We start from the raw sequence: 24,658 nt of genomic DNA, 5'->3' as shown, positions 1-24,658 counted from the left end.
CAGCGATGAAACTTGGTAGTTGCAGCTTCCATGTCTGTCAGTTGAAGTGGTGGCCTTGATCTGCCGAGGGTGAAGGAGGGAAGCCCCCACACTCCAAGAAGTTATGAGTTCTTATATCCATGGTCAGTGTCAGGGGCCATGCCTCGAGCCTCCAACCTCTCCCTGGGCCCTGCGCAAGAGTTTCTGTGTGTGGCCTGGTTCCCACCCTTTTCTCGACTGGCAGAGGGGGGGATGGGCTCCTATGGGCCATCAGAGGTCCCACCCCTTCAGGGCCCGACACCTTCAATTGCCCATCAGAGGTACAATGCAACAGTCAAAAGCCTGCAAGCTCGGCTCTTCACTGGAGGGAGGGACAGGCCCAACTGTCCATCCCAAATGCAAGTCAAAAGCCCGCAAAAGTCTCCTAGAATGCATAAATCATTAACCATCTCAGTCTCTGACATAAGGTATATGTGAAGAACTGTAGTAACTGCATGGATGCCCCATCCCTGGAAGTGTTCAAGGCCGGGCTGGATGGGGCTCTGAGCAATCTGGTCTACTGAAAGGTGACTCTACCCATGGCAGGGGGGTTGGAATGAGATCATCTTTAAGGTCCCCTCCAACCCAAACCATTCTAGGATTCTATGAAAGTTTTACAGTTCTGCACTTTGTGTAAGAAAGATGACAAATGCTAAGAAAATTTCAACGAAATCTTATTTTAGACACGTCTCAAGTCTGTGCTGAAAGCAAGGCACATTTGAGAATAAGATTACCAGGCAAAATTTTAAAGAAAACTGTTCAGTAGAGCCACACTTGTTCCTCTATGCTCCCATATGAGTACATAGATACACAGGTATCAGAAGTTATATCCCCCCTTCATAACTCAAAGCAAGCAAACGCTCTATTGCTGTTAGCATGCCCACACCCTACGACATTTAAAAGAAATCACTGTTATGAAGTTTCGCCAATTATGTTTCCATGTTACCCCCAGGCAGTAATTTCTTAGAACAGTGGGATGGAAGGCACTGTGTGTTCTTGTCAAATATATCAGAGCAGTTCTTTTTCAAAATTCATTATTTTCATTAGATAGATATTCGCTAATATATATCAACCAAGAGTAACTCTTACTTTGACACGTACATGGTTTCATGTGGCAGTTAGAAGATTTTGAATGCTTGGATAGTTCAGAAATGGACCCCACTGCCTGACACCCATTCCAACATGCCCTGGGAGATCAGCAGCATTAGACACGGGGAACGTCTCACGATGTGCTGTGGAACAGCTTAGGTGAAGTGGCCACCTACACTCAAAGAAGCTCTGGTTTCATCTGCGCAGAAAGTAAGATCCACAGGAAGTTGTTCCCTTTGCTCATCCTTAAACTGTCCTCAAACATTTCAGCAAGGGACACGGCGGCTGCTTTAACTGAAACTGGCACTATCTTGGGGTGCAGCCTCACATGTCACACTGGAAGTGTTCAGTGAATTAACTACATCCTTGAAGAACTGCAACAGCACAGCTGAAGACCTGCTCTGTCTATTGAGCAATGCAAATTTCAGCAGAAAACTAGTCAGGTAAAAGCTAATTAAGCTCTTGGATTTATGATCAATGGACAGGCACATAAATAATTTCAGTATTATTACTAGGAAATATACCTACTGAAAAGCCTTATACATAGACTCAACAAGTAACCTCTAATTCCAATCTTGCTCACAGTATCCACCTTGCAAAAAATAATACAGGTGAATTTCTAATTCTAAATTTTTTTCCTAAAGGTATGAGTTTCAAAGACACTGCTTTCTGCCTTGCTACTGACAAGTTTCATTATTCAAATCCAAAATAATTAAAACTTTCAGAATTAGGAGGCTTAAAAAAATCCCAATATTTCAAACATGACACAAATGGAACTCAGTTTTAGGTGTACCAAAACGGAATTAAAAAAAACAACAGCAACAAAACTAAACAAAAAAGTTATTTATAATTGACAGATCAACTGGTTTTACTTAAAATTTGAGGCAGTAATTTCAGGATAAAATTTCTTACTTTTCTCAAGGACTTTCATATAAATATTCCCCACTCCTACACATTAATTTTTTTTACCCAACATTTCATTAGAATGGATATCCCTCTTTTGCCAGTTAATTGCAAACCAACATTTGAAAATTTCTTCTACACTTCAGCAGGAAAAAAATTAAGATAAAATCTCTACTCAAGGTCAATATTAATAAGCTTTACAAAATTTGAGCAATTCTTCAGCATGTATTTTAACTGCTACTTATATTCTACTCAAGTGTTTTGGAAAAAATAAACTTTAGAACTGCAGTAAGAATAGCAATTGATTGCTACATTAAAGTACTTGTCTTAGAAGTTCTTCTCACCATCATTCAGTCTTCATTTTCTGGCAAGCTGCAATGTACTTACATTTCTCCTGCTGCTGACTGCACCAAGAGCATCTGCAGCCAAGGATTCATTCACACGAATATAGACTATTTGAGCCACCAAAATGCTTGTCACACAAAAAATACTGCCCTCAGAACATACACACATGAACAATTTGCATTCTTACATATGCCAAGTAGTATCTGTCAAAGTCAGGCCTCCTCTCACAAAAGCACTTAGTCCACAATGCGCTTTGCCACTGCAAGACACAGTGAGGCAGAGCAGCTTCTCTCATTTGTCATACTCGTAACTTAGGAAATGTTTTAGAAATAAACACCAAACTGCAGTCTTCTTGAAGTCAAATGTTTCTTTTCTGCAGGATAAAATTATAACTAGAACCTTGGATTTCTGTCTCAGACTAGTGTTTTACAGCATTACTCTTTTTAATGAGAGGAAAAACTGAATTCAAGCAAAACTAAGCTACCAAATAAAGTACACCCTAAGAGTGAATAGTATGTAAATGAAAATGCACAAGGCAAGATTTCAAAATATTTGCTTCAACCATTAAATGAAAGTCTGACAAAGCAGTGCTTACTGCTATCAAGCCAATTTTCATCGAATACATTTTATGACTTCCTCTCTCCATCAAGCATCTTTCTGAAGCGATCACCCAATTTAAAGGCCTTTGATTACCGGTAAGAAGAGGGAGGCAGACTGTCTGCAATTTCTCAACACATTACTGGTTTAAATAATTAAATGCAAAAATCAAAATTACATTACCCAGATCCCTGTAATTTCCTACAAGAGTCAGAAAAGTTATTATTGACCCTCATCACCTTTTCATTCTCTGCACACTTTTCCCTCTAAACCATCAGGCTGCAAAATCCTAAAGTTTTCATTGAATTGTGTTCCTATTTTGGTTTTTCTGTTTGTTTGTGTATATATACTCTGTCTACAGACATATGCAGGGTAAACACCGTAATAATTTCACTTAAATAAAATTTTATTTAAATACATTTAGGTTGAAATACATTAAGATCTTTTTTAATTACTCCCAATAATGGGGCTTCCCCAACCTTGCTTACTTTGCTCCAATGCTAAGGTCACAAGAAGAGGTTAGGCTGGAGGAACAAGTGCTCCATATCCATGTGAGCATATTGGTATTTCCATATCCAACTACTTTGAAAAAAGGATCACAGAAGGACAGCAAAACTATAAGCAAGCTCCAGAACTGCCCATGTGGACTATTATCAGACCACTTACAAAAAGAGAATATCCTAATGAACACATCTACCTAATTTGACAACAACAACAAAAAAACTCTACTGGTAAACATTTTCTGATGATTCAGAAAACTATTTTAAAAAATTCAAGTGACACTGGGAAAAAAGTATTTATTTGTATCTCAACAATTTATAATTTATAAACACTCCTCACATACCACTAATTAACAATTTCAACTACAATTCACAGAGTGTTTTTATCTTTTTGCAGAGACGAAATCATGAATATTGCGTGGAGCAGCTTGAATGCCTCAGCAAAAATAGTATTTTAACATTATGTTTCACAATCCAAAAATCTACTGATTATTCCCAGCAGAACAGCACACAAACTTAAATACAAAAACATGGCAACATGAGAAATGTGTTTGTAAAAGCAGAAAAGATATCTTACAAGGTACTTTAAAGTATCGCTAGTATCAAAGCAACTCGTATCCCCCCAACTCTAGAGTAAAAATAAAAGCAGTCTGTATTTCTCTCACGAAATGCATGTGATAAACCTACAGAACAGCTTTAAGTAACAATTTTTTTTTAAAGTTAAAAGGTTCAATTCTGTTTGAAAATACATTAAAAAATTATGACCTACAACTTCACTAATGACAACAAATGTGCAAGCTTAATTGTCTGAGCATGCAACAGAAGTCAAAATAGCTCTGAAATAACACAAGTCTACAGGTTGCAGATTATAGCTTAATGTTGAACACTATAAATCTGACAAGGGGACAAGAGTCAAAGGTGGAAGTTACTTGTTCAACCTTTCAGATCACACATTCTTTTATTCTTTCAAAAGTCTAGTTGACTGGTTTCTTCCCTTTTGCTTTTGTTTTAGGTTATTGATAAATACACCTTCTTCCTTTTTCTCTGCAACTAGATTTCTCTAGACAAGATAAATTTAACTCTAAGTGATGCTGCTTGATTGTCAGCTATGAGGAGATGCACAGTATTTTCTAAAGCTAAAAATCAATCATCAGTATTCCTGTGGTCTATGTATGCAAGCTACTTTTTGTTGTTCATAAAATAAGTACATAAAGACAGTCATATCCTCAAGAAAGACATTACTTCTTGCAATTATTTCTTCATATTTGCTTCATATTTAAATTAACTGTTACAGTAGTCACAGTGCTTACCTCAGTATTCTGTAACAATGAGAGTAGAGCAAATTACCAACAAAATTATACTTGCATCACTTTGTTAGCATAATAAGTAATGGGAAAATGGGAGTTCAGAAATCTCCCAATTAGTCAATTAGGAATTTAGTAACTGAACAAATACTCAAGTAGCTTCACAAACAGTAAGTCAGTACGTGATACCAATGCTGCTGAAAGGTGGTGGGAGTAACCACATCATCCCCACCTTCTTGATTGTTCTTGGCCACATACCTTCCACAGCCTTGTGGCACAAGTGTCTGTGCCACAAATCTGACCAGGAAACATCTCTGGGTTAACATTTCCTCCACCCCAACCAGGTTAATCTCAGGAAACTGATTCACTTTCCCAATCCAGTTCTCCACATAACCACCCAAATGCTTGTGCAAGCACAAACTATGACTAGGAAGGTGTATGAAGCAATAACGCAACCAGGCTACATGGGTGGGGTAGTTTCTTCCTACAGTAGGAAGAGATCAGAGTATTTGTAGTTCTGTAAACTAAAAGACAGACTTTCTCATTTTTGTTGTCTCAAAAATCTCCCCGGGGAGCTTTTATTGACTTGTGCTACATATTTTTTTCTTTTTAAACATTTCCTTCAACAGTCCTTTGTCCACTTTTCCATTGAGCTACATGGTATCTGCTGCCTCTGCTACCTTCCTTCAGCCTGTTGCCTTCACCTCTCCTCACCTTCTCCAGTCAGTGCACTTCAATTCCACTTCCACTCACTCCTGTAATCTGGGAAGTGAACACTTGCTACCATACGTGGTGTTTTATTTAGCATTCTGGATGACACATGTAGCATGCACAAAGTAAGATGGCTTTCTGCCCAAATATTCCAGTCCTTTCTATTCAAACACAACACAAAGTCAATTTAGAATCTTGGGAATTACCTTTATGCAAAGCTTTGTTGTAATTTCAACACAAACTGGTGCATTGCAACTGTCCCTGACAAGAACAGCCAAGGGCTTACAGGAAGGAAAGCATGACACTACACAGTACAGAATCTTTTGTGAAATCATGCTGCCATACACAGATTTCATAATTTCCTGAAGAAAAATAAAGAATTCTTGGAGAACTTTTAGTGAACTTGCATTTTAAGAAAGCACAAATTAGAAGACAAGCATCACGAGCTAAATATATCTAACACAAAGAAGGACATAAAACCTTAAGAATCTATTAATAGTCCAAACTTACTTCATCAGAAGCAGAGCGAAGACACTGGACAGCAGCCTGTTTTTTCATTTCCTCTAGTGTTAGATCAGAGCACTTCTTCTTACTCTTTCCCCATTTCTTGTAAGCTCCCTTTTCCCAGCCCAGGAAGATGTCATTCTCCTAAAATCAAAATAAAGAAATTACATTATTTGAAATAGATTAATATCTTAGTACTACAGCAGAACAGGACTACAAGTAACATACTGTTCAAAATAAAACTAACCCTTTTCTATCTGCTAAAAACTACTTTTTGCCCAGTTAAAGATTAGTTTGATTACATAAAACTTGCCCTTACTATTCAGAAAAGCACATGTACTTTTCACAGGACATGGAGGTTACTCACACTTCACTGCAATATTTTCCATTTGCAAAGCATATTCATAAAGGTAACTTTATGGCCAAGTTATGGTTGAATGTATTACTGTAATTTACACAAAATATGTTAGAGAGTTTCCCTGATCTCTGAAACAATAAGGATGAAAAACAAGTAGTTCAGAGTTAGGATAAAACTTAAGAGAAAGCTAAACTAGCCAAAAGAAAATGCAATGTTAGATCCCAAAGCCTTCAACTCAGTCTCACAATGAGCATCATTACGGCCACAGAAAGCAGTGCCTATCGTAAATAATCCTGAACTAATTTCAGAAGAAAATTCAGATACTGGGAGGTGGGGGTGAATGGGTGGGGTTGGCTTCTCACACATGTAAGAACAATGAAGAACAATAAAATCAAAGCAGAATGCTCTTGTATTACATGCAATCATGTGAAGATACGTAGCATCCGTTTTATATGGCTTCTTGGAATTTACAAAATTTATTATCAGACTTGCTTATTCTTCACTGCCTGTTCACATATATATACATGATTTCCCGCATTCATACCATGAAGGAAATGTTTTGGCTACCAGGAAAATAGTCTTTAACGTCTTAGAATGGATGCTGATCTAAATCATCTTCTTCAGAGAGACCCACAAACACCTGATGCTTTTCAGCCTACCTGTTTCAACTCTTTCAACATATCTGCTACTGCTTCTAAAGAAATCCAGGCTAAGGCCCACTCTCATTTAAAAGAACTTCCAATTCCCCATGGTTTCAAAACAAAGTAAAAACATGTTGTCAGTGAAACTAATTGAAAAAACAAGTTGAAACTGATTGTCCCTGTGCAATCAAGGAAAAAGATGGGAAAAAAGGGAGCAGAGAGAGACCAATCACCTTCAGAATCAGCCACTGAAGGGCGACTGAGTCCTCCAGGAAGGAGTAGAGCAATTTGCTGAATATACTTCTTAAAGTCTTATTTGAGCACCAAAACTGGAGAATTGCACTTAGTGCTGAAAGAACAAAAAGCTAACAGTCACTCTGTTTTTCCTTATACTTGTGCAAGGTGCCAGTGATTCATTTAAAACAAGAAATTTGAACAAGCTACTGTTCTGTTATTAGAAGGACTAACAAAAAGAAATGATAGAAAAAATAAGAAAAAATTATCAGAAAATAGGTTCAAGAGACTTTCTGCACATCTGCACTTCACTTTAAAAAAAAAAAATTATGTCTTTTCCAAAATTGTAATTTATGTATTTCTTTATAGACCATGAGGCTGTAGAGCACTCTAACTCTTTCCAGTATTCATGTGAAAGCAAACAAACTGATGAGAACCACCTATTCCCCACCAGCTCCCAAAGCCTGTCCTGCTTATCCAAATGGACCCATTTGGAATATGCTACTCAAAATGAAAATCCAGGCAAACCAGCAAATGTGTGCAAGCAATTTATTCTGGTTTTAAGCGGAAAGTTCATTAAGGCAACATCTACAGCAGGAAAACATTCTCAGAATGCTATATATTAAAGTACTTTGTTTTCTCTATGCCAAGAAAGCTTTCCTTTGTACTGGTACATTACAGATCCCCTCTGCAGAGCAGCTTTACCAGCTGTCTGTCAGCAGAGCAGCAAGAACTTTCATGCTTACAGAAATTTATGTCATACACCCTAGAGAGTGAATTTGTAGAATTGAGACACAGAGTGAAACTCTGCTTTCATGATGACTAAATTGACCAAAGGAAAAAAAAAAAAAGACTGACAAGCCGGTAGTTTCAAGTGGTTGAAATTAGCCTCTTGACTTTTCTCCCTTCTTTTTTTTCCCATCTCTTTGTCTCCAGTGGTCAGGAGCCCATCAGTAGCTTTACCCTTAAGACTGGAAAGTATTAAGTCCATGACAAACAGGCAAGAAAGCAGTTTGACAAAACATTCTGTGTGCATGAAAGCAAGTAAACCAGTTCCTCCACATGGAAAGAATCACTATAGAATTCTGCTCTCTTCACCTACTAGATACCTTCATTTGCCTTGTTTCCTAACAGAACTAGAGACCATAAGATAATGCTCATTTTAATGCAAGAGCTCCACCATAACTTTGAATTTTCGCAACTCTGTTCAGTGGTCACTGAACACTTCACAAAAGCAATGCTACTCCAAACTTACAGATTTAAAGAGTGTGCATACACACAAAAGAAAAACTAAAATTTGGCTTATAAAATTCTAATATTTAAACCAGACAACCACTACCTTAATTTTTAGGGGATGACCACCCAATTAAATAAATATCAACTAAAAGCCAATGCCACCTGGATAGTGAAAAAACCCAAGTTTTTGAGTGTTTAATTCAACCCTGAATTAAGATACAGGCACTAATTTTAGAAAGAGATTTTGAAATTGTTTATCCTATTCAACTATGCAAAAGCAGCAATTCTACCACTTCCCTCTACATTGCCAAGAAACTGGAGAAGCAAAAGAAAAGCAAGTTTGGTAGTGATTCTTCTTTCATTTGCTGTAATAAGAAATATCTACCTTCTGTAGGAAAAAATGTGCTATCTTGCAATAAGACTGACATAAAATCATTATGCAGCTCATACTCTACATAAATGGCAAATCAGCTCATAGTTCACATAAATGGCAACACTAGAAAGGGAAACATAACCTCTATTTTTAAAAAAAGAAGAAAAGGAAGACTCTCTGAACTTCAGGCCAGTCAGTCTCACCTCTGTGTCTGGCGAGATCATGGAGCAGATCCTCCTGGAAACTGTATTAAGGCACCTGGGAAATAAGGAGGTGACTGCTGACAGCCAACATGGCTGCACTAAGAGCAGATCATGCCTGACAAATTTGGTGGCCTTCTACAACAGGGTAAAAACATTGATGGGTAAGGGAAGAACAAATGGCATCATCTACCTGGACTTGTACAGTGCTTGTGACACTTTCCCACACGACATCCTTGTCTCTAAACTGGAAAGACATGGATTTGACAGAAGGACCACTCAGTGGATAAGGAACTGGCTGGACAGTCACACTCAAAGAGCTCTGGATGATGGCCTGGGAGATGAGCCTGTGTAAACTTGCAAACCTCATGAAGGTCAACAAGGCCAAGTGCAAGGTCTGCACCAGGTTGGGGCAATTCCAAACAGAAACACAGGCTGGGCAGAGAATGGATTTGGAGCAGCCCCAAGAAGAAGGACTCAGGGACGTTGCTTGACGAGAAGCTCAGCATGAGCCAGCAATGTGCTCTCACAGCACAGAAAGCCAGCTGTGCCCTGGGCTGCATCAAAAGCAGTGTGGCCAACAGGCCCAGGGAGGTGATTCTGCCCCTTGCTCCACTCCCATGAGACTCCACCTGGAGTGCTGTGTCCAGCTCTGGGGCACCCAACACAAGAAGGACATGGACCCACAGAAGTGACTCCACAGGAGGGCCAGAGGAGGGCTAGAGCACCTTTCCTATGAAGACAGGCTGATAGAGTTGGGGTTGTTCAGCCTGGAGAAGACTCTGGAGAGACCTTACAGCACTATCCAGTATCTAAAGGGCCTACAGGAGAGCTGGTGAGGGACTTTTGACAAAGGTTTATAGTGGAAAAGGTTGTACAGAAAAACTGTGGATACCCCATCCCTGGAAGTGTTCAAGGCCAGGTTGGATGGGGCTCTGAGCAACCTGGTCTAGTGGAAAGTGTCCCCACCCATGGCAGGAGGGTTGGAACTAGATGATCTTTAAGGTCCCTTCCAAACCAAACCATTCAATGGTTCCATTGACAAAGTATATCCAAAATGGAATAAGTCCTCACTGTGCCTAGGATGTCACAATTGAGAATCTGGGGAAAACTGCAACAGATCACAAGCATATTTCACCTTCAGGATTATTCAACAAGCAGAACACATAAATACATTCAGTGACCTCCCCTGAAAAAATGCTTCTGCTAAACTGAGATTCAGGAAGAACTCTCATACACTGCTTAAAGCCACAGGGATGGACACCTTTTTATAAGGAAATTTGCTATAATTATTGCAAAAGGTCTGATGGGCCAGGATCAGCTTAAACATTCCTTACAGGCTGCCTCAGACTGAGACAAAGAGAACACATGGGCAAGATAGGTTAGAAGAAAACACAAGAAACAGTAGCTCATACTCAGCTTATATTCCCCCCAAAAATGCAACAAGAGGTTCTGCAGACAACAAGCAGGTTCTTCAGAGAGCAGCACAAGTCTTCTCCATGACAAAAACCATGCTACCACAGAATAGAGAGGACTGGGAAACATTCTTAAATGTTAGATAATTACTCCAAATCTAGGTATTACCAGGGAAAGAATTCATCTTAGACTTTTAGTGAAAAGCCAGGGAACTGTCTATTTCTGTCTATTCTGGTCTCCAATCGGCAGGCCTGGAGACACACTATCTTTAACGCTGCTGATGCTTTTGAGAAAGCACACAGGATCACTCTTGAGGACAAAAGATGACACAGAAAGAATCGTGTCTTGCAGAATAGACCACCTAAGGAGTCCTTCTGCTGTGCCTTTTGCAACAGGACATGTCTATCTCAGATTGGCCTTTTTAGCCACCAGTGCACTTGTAACAAACGTGGGTAGAGCCCTTCCCAAATCTTCCTCTGCGAAGCCCAGCCATGATGTCTAGCCAGTACAACCACCTCTTTCCCAGTTGCTGCAACTGGAACTTTACCATCCTTTGCAGCTAGACTGTAACAGACCAGCTGATACTGTATCAGATCACATCATGAACTACTGCGACCTCAAGGTCATCACGGTATTTGGGACTGATGGCAGGCAGGGAAGAACTCCACCTATCAAAATTAATCAACCTAAGTATAAAATCCTGTAATCCGAGTTTCAGTCAATTAAAAACTCTTGCTTATAATCCTACCAACTTGAAAGGGCAGTCTATGTGATATTCACTAATTAGAAGTAACTCTAGGTTAAAACTAAGCAGAAGAAATTTGTCACACCCACTCACAAGAATGAGAGAACATGCAAATGCTGCATCTGCTGAAATCTTATGTTTGTTGAGCAGGCTGCCTTTAGACTTTTCCCACTGAAGCAGAAAAGAAGCAAATTTAGCAAGGCTATAGCTACAGCTATAAAGACATCGTTTTACTTACAGGTCTGACCTACATAGCAGAAAAGACAAAAACTCAAGAGAAACTGCCACTAGAGAGTCAAGGTGTCTGAAAGGGACATGTTTATGGCTGCTCTCTTGGATCTAGAACTAAAGTTGTGTGACACGCATCACAGACCACTGTAATCATCTCATCTCAGAGAATATAGGCAGCATACATCCATGCTTGGAGAAAGGTGGCAAGTGAACTATCACAATGGTCTATACACCAAGAACACTAAGGAGGTTCTCAGCTCACCCCAGAATCCCAAACAGTACAATTGTATCAGCACAGAGATGGCTGCAAATAAACCCTGACTGTTGGGAGGACTCACCAGCCTGGCAATTGAGCTTGTATTTCTGCTTTGCACTACGTAAGCCTTTGTGAGAATACATCAGTAGTCATAGTTTAACAATAAAGGAAGGAACAGTTCAACATGATCACTCCCACCAATACAAACACAGAAGAGAGCTTGAAAATAAAGTTTCTCAGATAACCACAGTCCTTGAGAACAAATGCTTCTCTTCTGCACTAACAAATAAGCTGAAGCTGACTACCCTGAAACCTGTACAGTCTGTGCAAATACAATGCCCCTGAGAGCCTACTGCTCAGCTCCAATCCCTGCCACAACAATTCCCACCCACAATACAGGATAAGAATACAAATGCATAGCCTATGACACTCTAAATCTGTCTCTGACCTATCTGTCAATCACCAGAGAAATACAGAACAGATCAGTTATCACATAATTAACCAGTCAAATGCCAACTAAAAATTAATAAGTAAGTTTTCTGAGGAACGTGCTTTTATAGTAAAACCCTTTCAAGTCATTCTCCTCTGCTTAACTGATGAGGAATACACACCTAATCAATTTCTCTAACAAAATTAATACTGCACGCAAAAAAAATTACTTCTCAGAGTTTTAATTACATAGTCCCCAGTCAGAGTACCTCCTTCCTGGAAAGGGATGGAGGGCAGGACCACAGCTAAGTTTTCCTCTATAAACTTTTTAGCTACCTGAGCTTTTAGAAAATAGTTTAGCTTTTGTATCAATAAGCAGTCACACAAACTAAAGTGAAAACACTTTGCATTCAAGACATTTACTGCTACATGTTGCTGGTGAACTTTGAAATTTACTGACACGCGTGTGCAGCAGTCACACAGCACGTCCCTCCTGTAACTGAACTCACTCTGCACACTGTAATGTGTTAAGAAAATTTGTGTTTGAATGACCTAAAGCTATTTCTTCAGGATGATAAAAGAACAGGTGCAATTATACTAGAAGCAGCACTGTCAATTTTTTCTTACATAGGCATACCAGCCAGACTGACATTGAATAACGAGGTTAGTGTAGTACAGAGGAACAAATCCTCATTTCACCTCCTATCTTTAGGTTATGGATGCGATTTTCACTTCAGAACGCACACAAAACCCCACACCCTCTTCCCCCAAAAATATACATGTGTAAAACTGATATCTTTTACTAGCATTTAAATCCAGACATTAGGTCCCTCTACTGGGTTAATATGGGATAACAGGAGAACAAACATCCCACATTTGACTGGATCTGGGAACCTACAAGTGCATCACAAGTATGGTCACCAAAGTGTCCTGTGTCATCAGCACATGCCAGCCAAATGCAGAACAAAAGCTGGCAATGACATCCTCATCCCAGCTCAGAGGGATGGGCCAAAAGAATTTACGGAGATAAAACCACAGGGTAAAGCCCTAAAATGTATCATGCACAGGCTGAGGTCTCTCTTCCACTGCTCTGTTATTCTCTTAATATAAGAAAGAAAAATATTTATAGTCCAAAGTGTAGTTAAGTACTAATGATGAAAAAGCAAGAACAAAAACTGTGACCAGAGTCAGCAGAAGAGTAGCTATGATTCTGAAGACTTTTTATGCCTTCATGTAAAAGATTACCTGAATGGAACTACTTTGAATCAGTCTGCAAATAATTAGTCTTTCAGAATAAAAGCCTCCCTGTTAAAAACTGAAAAATCAAAAGCAAAAATCTCATCCTGGTCACAAAAGAACACAGTTTGCAGTACAACAGCTACTTAATTCAGAGTTAAGAAAGTACTACCTTTTTTAATATTTTTTTCTTTTTTTTTAGGATTTTTATTTTTGAGGGTCAGAAAAAAAAGTGAACTTCCAAAAATGAGTTGAAAGAAGTAGATCAAAAGCAACAGAAGACACTTGATATGGAAAGTATGCATAACAAATGCATTTAGACCTTCCTGCTGCATGACCAAAGGCTTACAAACAAAGCCTTTATCTCACAAAGTGTCTAGCTTTTGGGTTTGGTTTTGGTTTTTTTTTTTAAATAAAGGCTCTATCCCTTCAAAAGGGAGAAGAATCTACAGGTACATGTCAACATGTCTAAACCATAAATTTGTTATAGTCAAGATCAGCTAGGCTTACAAATAGTTTATGAAAGATACAACACAGAACACTGATTTTAATACTGTACAAATAAAATTCAATTAAATAATGTTTCACACAATATATTTTAAGGCAATGCCTTCTGCTTCACACAGATTATATTAACTTAATGTAATATTTACTGTATCACAAAACTGGTTTGAGAACACATGCATCTACAAATATACTTTTAATTAGCATTTAAACAATAATCAGAAATCTTCCACTAGGAAAGTAAGAGTAAGGTATTCTGATTAAAAATCAACCTACTGTGAAGTCAAAAGGCTGTCTCACAATGTTGGGATGTCCACCCACAGCAATTCTGTGGGTCCCCAAAAGATAAAAATTTGTCAGTAATTTCATGATTTTTTCCTTAATTTATCCTTTATTCCAAAGTAAGAAAATTCAGTCATAAAACGAAAATATGAAAGCATATATACTTAACAGAAACATCATGCACTTTACTTACATTAAATAGTCTGTAAATACATATTAATTTTATGAGGTTTTTTCTTAATGGACCAAAAGCAACTAAAAGGTCATCTACCTCAGAACAAAATACCAGTGCTTTGTAAGCATTTTGGACAGACACCATTGATAGGCCTCAAATCATATAAAACAAACAAAAAGCCCTAACACACCTAAATAATGAATGTTATATAACATGGTTCAACAGATTTCTTTAGTAAATTCTACCATGTAGACATCAAATATATGTGTAAATCAATTTGAGAATCATGTTCTCTAGAAATTTTGTAAGCAAGCACATATTCGTTTATAGTAAAAAAAAGGGCAAAGCTATGACTGAAGTCCTTACTTGTCTTCTGATATGACAAACCTAAACTAACTAGCCACAAAATGTCCCAAACTATTTCTATGAACTGTATCACAAAAATCAAGGAAAATATGCAAACCCAATTCATATTGGTTTTGTATACTCTAATCCATCTGTCAACACTGAAGAAAAAAAAAAATCTCAAAGAGCCTCCTCCTTCTGCCTTCTTAAACCCTCCCACCAGCAGTATCATTGCTGCTAACAAAAAGCAGGAGTGAAAAAAAAAATGAAAAAAGGGTACACACTAAGAATGAAGGACTCTTTAAGAATTTTCACATTGTAAGCTTTTAGACTCATTCTCAAAAGTAGCAAGTCTGGCTTGAATAAGAATTGTGCTCTAAATGCTAAGGATGACTAAGTTACCTTCAGTCCTTGAGTATTTAAAAACAAAGCAAAACAAAAACCCCAACAAACATTAAAAGTGTGTGTATTTAGAGGAAGTTACAGTAATTCTTCATAGGTATGTAGAACATATGTATAACCATAGCAGACCTGAAGATCTTGGTACCATAGTGCAATTTACCATTAACAAGTTTCTTTTCTTGAAAGCTCTCTAGTCCTGGGCAAAACATACTTGCTTATAAATTTTCCCAATTTATTAATAAATATTACAGTTTAAGCCAATGAATCAGAATAGAAATTGCAAACCTTCCAGTAAGATTTGGTTGCAGTGAATTAGGGTTTTACTTTCATTTATGTTTCCTGTACTTGCAAAAACTCTCTGGAAATTTGTGACTTACTGATCTAACATTTTGTGATATTGAGCCTGAATCCATGTAATGATACCCAACACAGATATTTCTAATTGGGCTAGGCATGGAATCAACACTACTAATAAAACCAAACAAAACACAAGCAAAACCCAAAACCAAACCAAAACAAAACAAAAAAAACCCAAAAAACCCAAACCAAAACAAAAAACCCAACAAAACAAAAACAACAAGAAAAAAACCCACAACTCCAAAAAAACCCCAGACTCACACACATACAAAAAAAAAGGGGGGGGGGAAGAAAAAAACCCACACAACACAACCTCCCCCTCCTTCCTTAATCTTATCTTCTATCCACACATCAAACTAGCACACTGTCCAGAGACAGATAATACTGGAGAAGCCACAGAAGTCTGCATCAGAATCAAGACCAAAACCCACATATTAAATATTACTAACAAACCAGAAAGGAACACCCTGCTTATTCTCAAAAATAACCCTGAAGACCTAGTTAATCGAGACTCCCATATTCTTTTGAAATTCTTACTTTAAATGTAAACAGAAGTGACTCATGGCACAACACTGATATCTTAAACACCTGGGTATACCTAGTAAGGCTGGGAATTGTTTTTTCACTTATTTTTTTTATATTAAATCTTTTTGTACTTACCTGACAGAACCTCAGTTCAGGACTTCAGAGTTCCATTTGTCTGCTACAGTTGATGACACCAGAACACTACAAAAAAAGCACTGAAGGAGGCTCCCTGACGCAACTAACATAGTGCTAATGATGTCATCAACATTCTGAGGTAGAAAGATTGTAATGACCATCTTAACTTGAGTTTTCAACATTTCTAATGAAGATGACAGTATCCATAAGACTTCCTAAATCTGCCCTCTTCACCACTAGCACCCCCAAAAAGAGTAAATTGCAATGGATTGCTCATATGCGTAATCCCATTGTGAGAATACACATTCCTTCTAACCTGCTCAAAATAGAAGTCATTGCTGTACTTTGAGAAAAAAGGGATGGCTACTCCCTCCCTACAAAAACAGAGTTCTAAAAGCAAAGATTCACAGAATCACAGAACAGCCCAGGCTGGAAGGGACCTCAAAAAATCATCTGGTCTACCCTTTCAAGGGAAAGAGCCTACACAAGACTGTCCAGCACACTGTCCTACTGCACCTCAAAAACCTCCAGCAATGGGGACTCTACCACGTTCCTGAGGAAGTTGTTCCAGGGAATGATTGTTCTCACTATAAAAGAAACAACAAAAAGAAAAACATTTTCATATCAAGATGAAACTGCACCCACTGCAACCTCTACCCATTTTTCCCTTGTCTTCTCCATGTGAAGAGAGTGCCTCTTTGTAGCTGTCCTCTAAGCTGGAGAGAAATCATTGCAATAAGTAACACTATCAAAAACAGTTCTTTCCCTGGAAATTCTTTCTAAAGAATTAAAGGAATTGTATGGGAGAAAAAAAATCCTGAGATGCCAAGAACCAAATTTATGATGAGCAACTCTAAATACTTTACTCCTAAATTATTTCTAGTTTAGGTATTTAACTGCTGCTCTATTCCCTGATTTCTATTTGTAAACAACACTAGTATTTGTTTTTCCCCTTTGTCCTAAAATTGTACTCATCATCAAAATTGGATTGAAATTGCTTAGATGTAAACATGTTTTACAGTACAAATTTTCTTGTTTCTGAATGACTTAAATAAACCAAAAGTAATTTTAAAATGTCAGATCATACAAAGAACCAGTAGGAAATAAGTAAAATAAAAATAAATTTAAAAATAAATAATAAAATAAGTAACAGAACAACAGTGTGTTTTAAGATTCCTCAATTTTCTCTATAAGATATTTGTACTTGCAGGCTTTAAAGACTAAGCTGTTTGAGAAAGCAATTAGGTAGCAGTATGTTTCACAACAGATGCATCCAATCATTACTGCAGAATATCATCCCAAAACTAAAATGATATTAGGTCTCAAAACTTAGAAAACAGTAACTTGAAGTAGAGTGAACAAATGCAGTAAAACTATGCAATAAACAGGATCAAATTGGAGAAGATGGAAAAGAAACTACCAGGTTCAAAGCTCGATGCTGTTCAGAAGACATCCTGTACACGGGTACCACAGCACCCACTCAGCAGCACGGGTGTTGGCTACCCTGCCAGCATGTGGTATTCTTCTCCCTTTGGCTCATTAAGTTCAGATAACCAACTTGGAAAAAGAACAGACACATTCCTTAAAGCTCTGTTATCAAACCCACAAAGGATCCAGTTAAGGTATTGAAATGAGAAATAAACAGAATGAGGTTCTCATAATACAGTTACCCTGCTTCTTGCAAAGCCTGATAAAAAGAAAACTAATTTTGGCACTTCAGTAATTTGAAATTATCACAGTAGCAACTTCACAGTTATGACTGTGGTCCAAAATGGACTGAAAAGAAACACGTCTTCATTTTTCCCCAAGGCCACAGGGCTATCTGTAAAGCTCCTCAAGTTCTGATGCGGTTTCACTTGGTTTCTTTTTTTCTGTCCTCATCCCACACACTCCTTTCAAACAGATTTTGTAACCTTTTTCTGTGACCTTCTAAAATACAGCTATTCATGTCTGACCAAGACCTAAATGTTAAGGTACATTCTAAAAAGTGCTTGCACTGTTGTTTTTTTTTTTTCCACATTATTATTATTAATCATGGGGTTGTTCCTGGTGACATCCACTGCTGCCAGATAAACTTCTGAACCAAAAAAACTTTTACACATAAAGTTTCCTGGTTTGCACAATGGAGGCATGAAGGCTTTTATGCACAGTAATGGTTTCTAAGAGTTCAAAAACCGGCAGTATGAAGCTTTTTCTGCTTCACTTACATTTACATCTATTTCATAATACCCTGCCCTACTTTTGCTAGATTTTTAAAAAGATAAACTAAAAGACAATGAAAGTTCTGAAGCAGTTTGATAGCAATGCATGAGGTATAACCAAAACAACAGCAACAAAAAAGAACTAATATTTAAGCCATCAAATAACAGGTATTTGCTTTCCCTCCTTCCCACTGTCATCACAGCCACCTTCCAAGACACAGCCTATGAAAACAGCATCATCACCCCTTCTTAAAAACACCATAATTTCCCTGAGCCCTGTGTCTACAAAACTCCACTATTAAAAGTATTTGAAACAGGTTCATGATCTGGAGAAATTAAAATACATTTTAAAAAAAAAAAAGAGAGAAATAAAAAAAAGTGGTGAAATCAGGACTGAAGAGTATGTTGTAGGGTCATACAAAATCCACAGCAATAAATGCAGAAGGAAGCACTGTGAGCTGTGCCCATCTGATACACAGCTTTACTTTTCTCTGCCCTTTCTGAATTACAGAACAACTCTCTTGCATGCCTTTTATCAGCATTAACATGATTTAGAAGAGATGAATAATGCATGTACAATAATGTATTTTAAATACCTGAATACTAAAAAAAAAAGTGATTTTTTTTTTTAATTCTTTACTGAAAATAGCACAAGATGAAATCCAAGAGAAGTGATGAGGGGCGGGTCTACCAACTACTGGGGAGCAGAGCAATTTGACACACACTTCACAAGAATTACATTAGTTTACTGATGTTCCAATATTAAATTAACCTTATAATCACGAGCAGTGAAGGTCTTCCTTTACGATACAGAACATTCCAGTGTTAATAATTCTGGTATAAATTGTAACAATGTGAAAACTTTGTTCCATGTAATTGCTCATACAGCAACCTTACTACCTTAATCTCAGTTCACCCATCGAATTTGACTCCCGTGTGGTTTATACCCCCCTTCCACCCACACACTTAAAGACAACCGCCCCCCCATCTGAGGCATACCAAGGTATAATACACAAAACATAACTGATACAAAAACTCACTTTCACTGGACAACATCTAAAATATGTAAATACCTGTTCCTGCAGGTCGTAGTCATAGCTATCATGCAGCAGAAGACTGAGGACATACCGAGTATAAATCATGGCATCAATGCCACACTTCTCTAGCTCTTGTCCCAGCCAGGTCTGCACTGGACCCAAAGCATGTAGCAGAGACATTTCAGAAACAGATACAGGGCCTGGATAAGAGCTTGAGGAGCTTTCAGATGGCAAACCATCCACAACAACTGTACAGATAGGGCGCATGAATCTAGGTGGTTGGCATCCTTATAACGTGAAGCATTTTCTGCAGTTGATTTTCCGACGATATCTGGAGGTGATTTTCACTCCAGTAAATAGGAGAGAGGCTTGACTTCTAGGACAATCATTTATATTTCCTGGCAGTTAGCCGTCTAGAGACGAACATCACTCTTCAGGCATGACCAGTGAATAAACTAAATCCTAATAGCAAACACATATGTAGATGTGTTTTTCTACCTTAATTTCACATTGAGGCCAGATGCAAGTCCCCAGCAGGACCTATAAAGAGGAAAAAATGATAAGTTGTGATAATATGTATCCATACATGAATAATATTAAACAGTGAAAAAAACCACCCGAAGTAGAAAGCAGTCATTCACATACTGCTTACTCCAAATATAAAATACATCTATTCAGAGTCATTTTGAAGAGTGACAGGTATTATTTCAAGTTTAAAAATGACTTTTAGAAAATGTACTTTCTAATGCAGGAAGAGAGACTCTTTCATCAAAGACTTCACAACTAATCTGCTGATTGAAATATATGTTTGACCCAGCTTTATGGGAAAGTTGAGATTTTATCACCTTATCAGCTGAAAAACCCACTTTGATTAAAAAAAAAAATCTATGTAAGTTTGAATAAAGAGTGTCTGCATATTTTGCATCACTAGAAGACAATGTAATCCTACTGTTTTGCAGTGATTCTCACTTCCAGAATAGAAAAAAGTGTCATGCTTATAAAACACTGAGTTTATGAAATTCATCTGGCCAGGAGTTTCATAAATCCTACCACTAAATACCTTCAGGTTTAGGTTTTTTGGTGGTTTATTTTTGTGGTTTTTTTTTTTAGTTTTGATTATTTGCCTTGATTCAGGGCACCAAAACATTTTATCATCCAAAATCTGTCCTTATAAAAACATAAATCCCTGGAATAACTTTAAAAATTTGAGCAGCACATAATTTACCCATGCCAGAATTAACATTTAACACTCTTTACACAAAGCATACACCTGTCTTACCTGAGAGCTTACACTCTATACCATATCCTTAAATAGACAAACTAAGACTTACACCACCCACAGTCCCAAATTAATCTCGATAAGTAAGGGGCAGAAGGTGCAAGCACCACACACGTCAGCACATTCTGCTCTCTAACGCAGAAGACAACAGTCCAAAAAAGGCATTTCTGGATTGGTCTGCACATCAACCACATGCCAATCTGGCATTTGTGTAGGCCTTCTCTCTCCTCTCCAGCTTCGCTCAGCAAGAGAAAACAAGGCTCGAATCCTAGCAGGAAATATCCCTCCTCCAAAAGGAAAGAAAAAAGACTGATGTATCTAAGCAAAATCTACTATTTTGTTTCAACCCCACTGCAAGATAATCAACACACTCAAAGCAGACATCACCTAATATAACCTAATAATAAACTACATACTGTGGGAAACATTTCATGTGGACAGCATGTGTTTCGTGGCAAAAGAAAATTGAAAGTTGATAAATGTCGACACAACAAAAGATGGCAGTTTTTAGGAGCTGACTTTGCACCACCAGCCAGGTACAACTGTATATTCCAGATCTTTACTGAGTCAATTGCAACATCACCAAAAAGAAATCCATTAGGACCAGTTGCTACAGAGTTCACAAACCCCTACACTCTGCTGAAGTGACCTTTCTTCTCTGGTGGCAGTTTGTACTTTGAGAAAGGGTATTCAATCTTTGTCAGCAACGCGTCTGCATTAGTCACAATCTCGTAAGCAAGTGTAAATAACAGTAAATAGAAACATCCTGCAAGGTCCAGGAGGCTACTGCTTCACCACAAAATTAAAGAACAGAAACTATGAGAAAAGTCTAATATTGTGACCAAGATAATCCAAATCCAAAACCCACAAGTCCAAACTCTTAAGAAGTCCTTACTATATTAATCGTTGAAGGACAGCATTCCACTCTAAGACCTATTTTGTCCTTTTGGCTCTCCACATCACAGCACGTCATGAACACTCTCCCTGAGTCAATGTCACAGTCAGAGTCAGCCCCCCAAGCCCTGCATTTCACACATATGGGAAGACTGACACATTTCATTTGTCTTTTTTGAGATACCGAGCAGAACTACCTTAATGTTCAAGAAATCAACAACTTTCTGCCACAAAGTTCCACTGGAAAAGTGAATTATGAAAGGACAGGGAAGAAAATCCAATTAAAAAAAAAAAAAGTGAGAAAGTGAGAAAATGACTGAATAAGAAATTAGTTTGTTCTAATTCAGCAGGTCTCCCTGGTCTACTGGGGACTGGTAGAAAAAGGGAAGAGCATCTTCAGTCACAGGCTGGCTGAGCTGGAGAAGACAGCTTTAAACTGAAGTTGCTGGGGAAGGGGAGCCTCAATCCATCCCACTGCTACCAGTTTGATGCCAGAGCCAGCAAGAGATGCTCAGAGCCTGGAGAGGGATCGTAGGTCAGCAGGAGAGCATCCGAAGAACACACAAAGGAATTCCTGCCACTCCAGCCACTAAGTTGGCTTCATTGGGAGCCCAACCTAAATGCCTCTATTGCACAGGCAATGAAAAAGAAGTTAGAGACATGCACATGCACGCAGGGCTGTCATCTTCCCAGCATCACTAAGATGTGGTGGGACAATTCCTATGACTGGAGTGTTGGAATGGAAGGATACAGGGTCTTTAGGAAGGACAGGCAGGGGAGACAAGGAGGGGATGTTACCCTTTATGTCAGTGATTCACTGCAGTGCACAGCGCCAACTAAGGCTATGGGTCAGGATTAAAGGGAGGGCAGGGACAGGTGACATTACAGCAGGGTCTGCTACAGGAAGATGGAGTGCATGAGGCCCTCTATAGACAGACAGGAACAATCTCCTGTTCACAAGCCCTGGTCCTCATGGGGGACTTCAACCACCCCAAAATCTGTTAGGGGGACAACACAGTAGGGCATAAGCAATCCAGGACCAGGAGGTCCCTGGAAGGTGATAATAACTTCCTTTCCCGAGCTATACAGGAGCCAACAAGGACAGGTGCTATGCTGGGTCTTGTTCTCCCCAAAAAGTAGGGGCTCGTGGGGAACATGAAGTTCAAGGGCAGCCTGGACTGCAGTGACCATGAAACAGTGGAGTTCAAGATCCTTGGGGCAGCAAGGAGGGAGCACAGCAAGCTCATTACCCTGGACTTAAGGAGAGCAGAGTTTGGCTTCTTCAGGGATCTGCTTGGTAGAATCCCTGGAGGAAAGAGGGGCCCAAGAAAACTCCTTAATACTCAAGGATCACCTCCTCCAAGTTCAGGAGCAACACATGCCTACCAAAGGAAGTCAGGGAAAAACACCAGGCACCTGTGTGGATGAACAAGAAGCTGTTGGACAAACACAAACAGAAAAAGGAAGCCTACAGAGGGTGGAAACAAGGACAGGTAGCTTGAGAGGAATACAGAGAAATTGTCCAAGTAGCCAGGAATTGTCCAAGCGGTTAGGAAAGCTAAAGCCCTGACAGAATTAAATCTGACCACAGACATCAAGGGCAACAAGAAAAGTTTCTATAGGTACATCAGTGATAAAAGGGACCTTCTCTGGAAGGAAATGGAAAACCTGGTTACCCAGGACGTGGAGAAGACTGAAGTAGTCAATGATTTTTTTGTCTTGCCCTTCACCAGCAAGTGCTCCAGACACACTGCCCCGGGCAAAGGAGGCAAAGGCGGGGACTGGGAGAACGAAGAACCATCTACTGCAAGAAAAGGTCAGGTTTGAGACTACTTAAGGAACCTAAAGATTCACGATAAGAGGTGATGACATACATCCACAGGTCCTGAGGGAACTTAAAGGGGGCTTGTAACAAAACTGGGGACAGACTTTTTATGAGGGTCTCTAGTGACAGGGTTTTAAACTGAAAACTGGTAGATTTAGATTGGACACAAGGAAGACATTTTCAACAGTGAAGGTGGTGAGACACTGAACAACTTGTCCAGAGAAGTTGCAGATAATCTATTTCAACTATTCAAGGTCAGGCTGGGCAGGGCTTTGTGCAACCTCATCTAGTGAAAGATGTCCCTGCCCACAGAAGGAAGAATTGATGATTCTTAGGGATTCCTTTCAACCCAAACCATTCTGATGCTACAATATCGCAAAGCTTCTAGATACATGTCACTTCAATCAAAACTTTGACACATTGTTTAGCTCTTTAACACCTAGTAAGGACTGAGTTTATGCTTCAGCTTTTCCGTGAATGAGATGATAATGTGGCCTCTCTTTTCTATCTTAACACTTATTTATGTGAGCCATTTGAGAAACTCAGTTGTTGAGATCTAAACTAACAAAATCTGATTGACTTCAGTTAAAGTGTGTTATTAGAAGGAGGAGAGGGAAGAGACACCAACAGAGAGACAGGTTATAAGAGGAATTAAGAAATTAGACAACAAAATTTTTAGAATGTTCAAATATTATAGTCCAGCTTTTTTAAATATCATATTCAATCACCTATTTTAACATTCATTTACAAAATATATACATGATATAAAAACTGAAAATCTAAACAAATTTCCTAAATAATATTTGAGTGTTCTCATTTTACATCTCTCAAGTACTTGGTTTTAGAGAAAGCCTTAAACATTTCCATTCTGTTTTATAATTAACAAAATTTTATACAAACTGAGTATTTTCCCATGCCAGTACTAGAGAGAGACTTTTCATATCAAATTAATATAAGTCACTCAAGGAGCAAACATTTCTACTGATAGATGTGAAGCTTGATTTTAGAGATAACATTTTCTGACAAATGAGTTATTATCCCTTTTAAGTCTTTTTCACTGTCTCACTATAAATAACTTTCTCCATCCCAAACAATGGCCAGGGCTAATCTGAACAGGGGGAGCACTTTACAGCCTAAAAAATTAGTGCAAGGCTAGTTATTTTAACTCCTAAGTTAGAAAGAATTCTTAATTTCCAGCTATAAAATATGATAGAGGGACACGCCTTATAATGAGAATCACCAAATAAAAATGTACACATTTCTATCAAAAGTTTGCAAAAACTACTTTTTATTTACAAGCACAAAGTAAAAAGTACATTATTATATCAAAATAATTTCTACTATATTTTTTCCTTTTAAGTAACTTTCAGT

General features: G+C 38.4%; 1 protein-coding gene across 3 annotated transcripts in view; it reads right to left on the bottom strand.

The window, feature by feature from the left end:
• KIAA0232 (KIAA0232 ortholog) overlaps positions 1-24,658 on the bottom strand; it is a 67,330-nt gene that overhangs the window by 29,508 nt on the left and 13,164 nt on the right. For 2 of the 3 annotated variants that reach the window (XM_064653290.1, XM_064653289.1), the window contains exons 2-3: positions 19,326-19,829; positions 5,978-6,115 (exon numbers count right to left, since the gene is read on the bottom strand). In XM_064653290.1, coding sequence (XP_064509360.1) covers positions 5,978-6,115; positions 19,326-19,556 — 369 coding nt within the window. In that variant the 5' untranslated portion in view covers positions 19,557-19,829. The remainder of the gene's footprint in view (positions 1-5,977; positions 6,116-19,325; positions 19,830-24,658) is intronic. The other variant, XM_064653292.1, reaches the window with a different exon arrangement.

Source organism: Pseudopipra pipra, chromosome 4 (assembly GCF_036250125.1).
Source record: "Pseudopipra pipra isolate bDixPip1 chromosome 4, bDixPip1.hap1, whole genome shotgun sequence".
Classification (NCBI taxonomy): domain Eukaryota; kingdom Metazoa; phylum Chordata; class Aves; order Passeriformes; family Pipridae; genus Pseudopipra; species Pseudopipra pipra.
Note: the sequence above shows the minus strand (reverse complement) of the source record. Positions and strands in the feature narration are given on the sequence as shown.